The 7834-nt window shown below is 49.7% G+C and overlaps 1 protein-coding gene across 2 annotated transcripts in view; it reads left to right on the top strand.

The window, feature by feature from the left end:
- The window catches only part of Tmem44 (transmembrane protein 44), a 38225-nt gene that overhangs the window by 20477 nt on the left and 9914 nt on the right, over window positions 1-7834 (top strand). For both annotated transcript variants that reach the window (XM_021209330.2, XM_029544610.1), the window contains exon 9: window positions 875-1033. In XM_021209330.2, the coding sequence (XP_021064989.1) occupies window positions 875-1033 (159 nt within the window). The remainder of the gene's footprint in view (window positions 1-874; window positions 1034-7834) is intronic.

Genomic DNA, 7834 nt, shown 5'->3' with positions numbered 1-7834 from the left:
TCACTCTGTAGACCAGGCTGGCCTCGAACTCAGAAATCCGCCTGCCTCTCTGCCTCCCAAGTGCTGGGATTAAAGGCGTGCCTTTAAAGTCCACCACTGCCCAGCTGCAACGACAGGAATCTTAAACCATCAAAGCTCACCCCCACCGATGTACTTCCTCCAACAGTTCCACACCTAAACTGCCCAGGGTCACCAACTAGGGGCCGAGTATTCAAAAGCCTCCGTCTATGAGGAGCGTCTTGTTCACACCACTGCACTGGTGTAACCTACCATGGTCAGCATAGACTGGGACTGGCTAAATAGACTGTGAGCATCTATAATATCTATAATGCTACTCTTTTTTTTAAAAAAGATTTATTTTATATGAATACACTGTCAGTGTCTTCAGACACACCAGAAGAGAGCATCGGATCCCGTTACAGATGGTTGTGAGCCACCATGTGGTTGCTGGGAATTGAACTCAGGTCCTCTGGTAGAGTAGTCAATGCTCTTAACCACTGAGCCATCTCTCCAGCCCTATAATGAATGCTACTCTTAACAACGCACCCCCCCCCCCAACTTATTATATAGACCACATCTAAGGCATGTTGTTAAGTGGACATAAAACCTCTAAGAGACTATAGAGTGTGCTACCCTCTATAGTGGAAGTAGGAGGCACACATATGTGTGCCCTTGGGTGTGTGCATGTGGAATGTCTGGAAGGACACGGGGAGCAGGAGTGCTGCCACCTCTGGATGCTGAGGACTAAGGGTCCAGGGGACACTGCAGCCCGCACATCTGCGCCTGCGGAATACCGACATGCAGGAATGCTTTGCATGTTGAGAGATGACATAAGCCAAGTGCCACTGTCCACCCTTTCCTTCACTCCTTGCAGGCAGGCTGTAGCGCCACCAGGCTGCCCGGTGACGGACAGATGAGCACTGGAGACGCCTCCTTGCAGGAGCCTCCCTCGTACCCTCCCATCCAGGTCATCCAGGCCAGAGTGTCTTCCAGCAGCTCCTCCGAGGTCTCCTCCATCAACTCCGACCTGGAGGTACAGGGGTTGCCCTCGGGGAGGGCGCGTGGGCATGTCACCTACCAATGCTTGCTGGGGCTTCCTTGAGATGGAACTGCTTTGTCAGCCTTGCCTTATTAACCTCGAAACTGCTAATCATGAGTGAAGCTCTCTGCATGGCTATGGAGGAGCTCTTCGAACTTGGCGGGACTCAAACAGTTTCATGGTTGGGCTGGTCAGGGAAACGCTGAAGGTTGGGGTCCAGTTCTCATAGACGGCTTGCACATTCAGGTCCTTCCTACAGAAGAAGCAGAAAGCATAAGTAATAGGTCTCTTAAAAAGATTCAGTGTTATAGTTTAGGATTAATGGTTTAGGCTATCACACCAGGATTCATGTGGCTGAGGATCATGGGTTCAAATCCAGCCTGGGCTATGTAAGAACACGTTAGAAGGAAATGAGAGAAGGAGAGAAGGAGGGAGGGAGGGAGAAAGGAAGGCAGGAAGCTTGCTTGGTACTTGAGTTTCCCAGCCCATTTGACCATATAAGAATTTCTTTACCCAACAAACAGAGGCCTGTAATTCTGGTCCTGACCCACACGGGCAGGACCTATGGGAAGCAGCACACCCAGCCTCCATCTATTTTGTATCTAAACAAAATGAACATCACGTCAGGGATCCGCAAACTCCGATGTGTCCTGTCACTTGAGTGCCCAGCCCCACTCAACCCCATTCAGCAAGGGAGTCTGCATCTGTCTGAGGACAGAGGAGATCAAGGGCAGCACAGGCTCACCCGCATGTCAGAGAACCCAGCGCAGCACAGGCTCACACACATGCCAGAGAACCATGCTGTCGGGCATAGCTGGGGAAGGAACGACTTGAGTTTTGTGGTGTCCCAGCCTTGTGCGTGTTGAAATCCCGTCCGTGAAATGATGATAGTAAGCAGTGCGTAACGTTGATCTGTGGTTTGGGTTTAGTTTGATTTTTTTTAATGCCCTTATTTGGCAAAATAATTGTTATCTACCCAGAGTCTGAAGATTAATCAGACTTATACAGTACTCAAAAATTCCAAAAATAAAAAAATCCAAACCTCTGAATTTTTGACGAGGGGTAAACCAAGTCCCTTAGTGTGCTTTTCCAGGCATTCCTGGTACCGTGCTCTCTCTGCTCATACCTAGCATTCTGTCCTGGGCCTCTGGACCTTCCTCCCTGGGGTCCCCTGTGGCCCCATTCCCATGGGTCAGAATTCTATCCAGGGGCCGGCTTGTGTGACCAGTGGCTCCCTCCCCCTGTTGCCCATTTCCCCCGCCCACCCACCACAGGTGGCAGTGGCCTGGTGAGTGCAGGTGTGTCACCTGCTGTTCATCTGTCCCTCAAGCCCTCAACAGCTGCTGGTTGAGCGCTGGGTAGGAGCTAGGACCTGTACACCTGTCAAGGCTATGTTCCTAAATTGAGTCTGAGAATGTGTGGGATGCCAAGAAGCTTGGAGCCTGTATTCTCCGCTGAGGCCTGTGGCTAAAGGGACTGCAGAGGGAGGTCAGGGCAGAGCAGACACAGGGGCCCGTGGGGGAGGAGTAGGGGGATATTTGATCCCTGGAAATGGAGGCCTCTTGCTCCTCCAGCATTGCCCTTGCAGCTGGTCCTGGCTGTTCCTCTGCTATGTGGAACCCGTTCTTACCCTAATTTATAGTCTCACTTTTTAAAAAATTAGATATTTTCTTTATTTACATTTCAAATGTCATCCCCTTTCCTGGTTTCCCCTCCAAAAAAAACCCTATCCCCACTCCTCCTGTTCACCAACCCGCCTACTCCTGCTTCCTGGCCCTGGCATTCCCCTACACTGGGGCATAAAGCCTTCATAGCACCAAGGGCCTCTCCTCCCATTGATGACCAAGTAGGCCATCCTCTGCTACATATGCAGCTAGAGTCATGTGTCCCACCATGTGTACTCTTTGGTCGGTGGTTTAGTCCCTGGGAGCTCTGGGTGTACTGTTGAGTTCATATTGATGTTCCTCCTATGGGGCTGCAAACCTCTTCAGCTTCTTGGGTCCTTTCTCTAGCTCCTTCATTCACTGTGCTCAGTCCAATGGATGACTGTGAGCATCCACTTCTGTATTTGTCAGGCACTGGCAGAGCATCTCTATAGTCTCACTTTTAAAATCCTATGTAAAAATATGTACATCCAGGGGCTGGAGAGATAACCCAGAGGTTAAGAGCACTGACTGCTCTTCCAGAGGTCCTGAGTTCAATTCCCAGCGACCATCTGTAATGGGATCCGATGTCCTCTTCTGGTGTGTCTGAAGACAGCTACAGTGTACTCATATACATAAAATCAATAAAATATTTAAAAAATATATGTATATCCAGCCAGGCTGTGGTGGCCCACAACTTTAATCCCAGTACTTGAGTGGCAGAGGCAGGTGAGTCTCTGTGAGTTCGAGGCCAGCCTGGTCTACAGATGGAGTTCCAGGACAGCCAGGGCTACACAGTGAAACCCTGTATCAAAACAAACAGACAAACACAAATAAACAATATATGCATACACACACATCCCTGCTGGCTTGGTGTCTCATACCTGCAATCCTAGCACTCAGGAGGCCAGAGCTAGAGGATCACCGAATGTTCAAGACCGGCCTGGACCCCACAGTCAGACCCTGTCTAAAAACAAAGCAAAAACTTAAACGTATATAAATCCTAAGAGTCCAAGCTAAGCAAGTGGCTCTGGCTGCTTCTGCCCACGTTAAAGGAGTAAGGTATAGAGACACAGATGCCCCAGCTCAGGATTCCTGCTTCACATCCTCCACCACATACAGCCAATGACACAGCTGCCAAGGTCCTATACAGAAACAGTGAGCGAGTCAGACGGGGCTGGGAGCTCCCATAGCAGTTAACACACGCAGGGGGTCATGACCATCTCCCAGTGTATGGTCCATCTGTCTTACTGGAAGCTTAGCTTACATTGTGCTTTTTTCTTTTTTCTTTCTTTCTTTTTTTTTGAAACAGGCACTTACAATGTAGTCCTGCTTGGCCCAGGAACTTGATAGGTATGGGCCTTGAACTTGAAGTAACCCCCCTGCCTCTGCCTCCCAAGTGCTGAGATTACAGGTATGTGTCACTATGCCTGGCCCACATTTCTATTTTTTTTTTTAAAGTAATAAAAATAGGTATGGTGACTCAAGCCTAAAATCTCAGCATTCAGGAGGCTGAGACAGGAGGATTACATTGAGTTCAAGGCCAGCTGGGCCTATATTGTGAGTCTGAGGTTAGCCTGGGCTACTGTGAGACCTTGTCTCAAAAACACAAGCAAAAATAATATCATATGCATATAGTCCCAACTACCTGGGAAACGGAGACAGGAGGATTAGAGCCCAGGATTAAGACCAGCCTGGGAAATACAGCAAGAACTAACCTTAAAGGGTTAAATAAATTAATACATGTAACACACTAAATGTTATACATTTTGGGGGGGGGCAGAAAATTTAGAAAGCATGAAGAGGGTAAAAATGGAAATTCAGATCAAGCACCAGGCCCTCCCTCTAACCGGCTCTCGCCTCCTCAGAGCCGCTGGTGCAGAGAGCCACGTTCCTTGAATTTCTTGGTTTGTTTGGTACTAAGTGAGATCAGGAGGTGTCTGTTGGCAGATGGTGTAACTGTATATCTCACCTCGGCAGTCAGTCATTCAGCAAACATTTTCTGAGCGTGGGCATGTGAAGGGAAAACACATGAGGACAGAGGGACAGGCCTGAGCCTGCTCACGGGTGGGCAGCGGCAGCGCTTCTTAGCCACAGTGACTCAGACCTTCTGCACACGCCTTTCAGAACTCTTGCCTGAAAGATGGAAACGTGGGGGGTCAGAGTCAGGCCTCATTTTTTTTGTTTTGTTTTGGTTTTTTTTTCGAGACAGGGTTTCTCTGTGTAGCCCTGGCTGTCCTGGAACTCACTCTGTAGAGCAGGCTGGCCTCGAACTCAGAAATCCACCTGCCTCTGCCTCCCAAGTGCTGGGATTAAAGGCATGTGCTTCAGAGATCGCATCCTGTGCCTTTAGCCTCTCTCGTCCCTAAGGTGGCATCGTTCTTATACTTGATGCCATGCAACTCAGGGCTCCCAGGGCATCCCCCCTCCCTCCTGGGATGCCTATCCCTGAGTGTTCCAGAGTGTACTTCCCTCATCCCTATGGCCTGAATCTGTCACTGACCACATGTGCTTCGGCTAGACCCCGTAGATGAGAGAGTGGATGCTTCTACACTCCCACTGTCCAGGCCTGTGGGCCAAGGAGATATTCAGTTCCTGTTACCTTTACCAATTTCCTTCCTTCTTTCCTTCCTTCCTTCCATTTTTGTTTTTATTTGTTTGTTTAAGACAGAGTTTCTCTTGTGTAGCCCTGGCTGTCCTGGAACTCACTCTATAGATCAGGCTGGCCTCGAACTCACAGAGATCCACCTTCCTTTGCCTCCCAAGTGCTGGGAGTAAAGGCGTGCGCCACCACTGCCTGGCGTTTTCTTAACTTTCATAGAGTGGTTTTAGATTCTTGGCGTATGTGTCTACTATTGTGAACACTGACTTCCCATCATGCACTTGGGGAAGTAAGACGAGGGATGCTTCCATCACGTTGTATCCATGGTATTCCAGCTCACCGAGTATTTCTAGACCCTATCCATCAGAGTGACAGAGTGTGCTGATTGTGACTGTGTGTCTGTCCTGTGCAAGGCCCTGGCAGGGTCCCAGGCACTACTGACCTTAAACAGCCCCAAAGGCAGACGTCTGAGGCTAGATGAGTTCCGTTAGCTTGAGGAAACATAAGAAAAAGCCAGGTATCGCGCCTCCCCACCGTAACCCCAGTCATTGATGGCTAGCCCGGGCAGTGATAGCTGGAATAAAAAAGAAGAGGAGGCTAAGCCCAGATTTGAACCTAGTGCCATTAGCTCTGAAGCCTGTTTTGTTCTCCACTGTGCTGGAGGAGATGGTACCTAACAGTATTGGCAGGGCCAGGTCGTTCTGCCTGAGCTCTGGCATAGATGAGAAAACTGACTTCTGCCCCAGCCTTTCTACTCACGTGTACTCTGCCTCTGTCCTCACACCGTGTCTTGTCCAGCTCAGGATGAAACACTGGGATCTACTCGAATCTCAGTGACGGCAGAAGGCACGAGGCCAACAAGGCCACACTTGCCATGGACTCTCCCCTGGGAAAACCATAGTGCTTAGTCACTTCTCTACAGTTGTGACGAAACACCATGACCAAAAGCAACTTGGGGAGGAAAAGATTGATTTGGTTTACATATCCTGAATCACAATTGAATGCGTGAAGTCAAGACAAGAACTCAAACAGGGCAGGAACCCGGAGGCAGGAGCTGATGCAGAGACATGGAGGATGCTGCTCACTGGCTTGCTCCCCATGGCTTTCTCAGCCTGCTTTCTTATAGAACTACTAGCCCAGGACTACTAGTCCAAGGGTGGTACCACCAACAATAGGCTGGACCCTCTGGACCCTCCCCCATCAATCACTAATAAGAAAATGCCCTACATTTTTAATGAAAGTCGCCCCCCCCTCCCCGTAGGCTCATAGGGCGTGGCTAAGGGCTCATTAGAAGGTGTGGCCTTGCTGGAGGAAGTGTGGGATAACTTTTGAGGCTTCAGATGCTCAAGCCAGGCCCAGTGTCTCTCTTTTTCCTGCTGCCTGCACATCCAGGTGTAGAATTCTTGGTTCCTTCTCCAGCAGCACGTCTGCCTGCATGCCACCGTGCTTCCCGCCATGATGACAATAGACTGCACCTCTGAATTAAGTATTTTCCTTTATAAAAGTTGCTGTGGTCATGGTATCTCTTCACAGCAATAAAATCCTAAGACAGCCAGTTTCCCAAACTAGAAAGACTCCCCAAAAACCAAAAAAGCAAAAAAAAAAAAAAAAAAAAAAAAACTAGAAAGACTCCCCTCAGGAAAGCTTAGGGGGCAAGTCACCAGCCAAGAGGACCAATGTCCTTGATAACTGCTGTGTCAGTGGCAGCCTAGACACACACACACACACACACACACACACACACACCCCACTATGCACCCACACATCAGCTCTAGAACATTCCCGTTCCTGTGACTCAAACCCCAGAAGCTGTAAGTTGACCTTGACCAGAGGGGCGCTTGAATGGCAACACAGCTTGCAGATTTCGTGAGCGCGTCCCTGGTGTGCCACTTCCCTCCCGTTGCTCTAAGGTACCTGCGTATCAGTATGACTAGAGTCTAGAGACGTAGGATTCTGCCCATCATCTGCACACACAGTAACCCCCTCCAGGCGGCCCTTTCCTTCCAACTTAGCATGTTCCTGAAGAAGCTGTGTCATCCTCACAGAGGCAGTCCATCCGCTCTGGGCTGAGGTTTGCTTTCTCTGATCCAGCACAACGGGCCTGTCCAGACCTGTTGGAGAAGCCTGCCAGTCAGACCACCAGAGCGGTCAGGCCTTGCCGGAAAGCCTTGTCCTTCCATAGAGCACTTCATGTCCTGTGGACTGTTCCAGGCTTCGGATTCTGTTTCCCTCCGTCACAGCCCAGGAAGGACAGGGAATGTGAGGCAGAGAAGAGGGACTGTAACGCCAGCTGCTCCAGGGTAAATGCTGTATAACTGGCTATCCTTTGTCTCCTTTCTGTTGCTGTAATGTGGCTCCGTGGCCATGGCAGCAGGCATTTTGGCAAACCCAATCCTAGTGCCACACCTCCTCCAACAAGGCCACACCCCCTCCAATGAGGCCACACCTCCTAATCCAGACAGCCCCACCAACTGTGAACCAAGCATTCAGATATATGAACCAGTAGGGAACATTCTCAATTAAACCACCATAGCCAAGAATACTGTATAC

The sequence above is a fragment of the Mus pahari genome, chromosome 12, assembly GCF_900095145.1.
Source record: "Mus pahari chromosome 12, PAHARI_EIJ_v1.1, whole genome shotgun sequence".
NCBI classification, from domain to species: domain Eukaryota; kingdom Metazoa; phylum Chordata; class Mammalia; order Rodentia; family Muridae; genus Mus; species Mus pahari.
The sequence above is the reverse complement of the archived record's forward strand: the minus strand, read 5'-3'. Positions and strand labels throughout refer to the sequence as shown.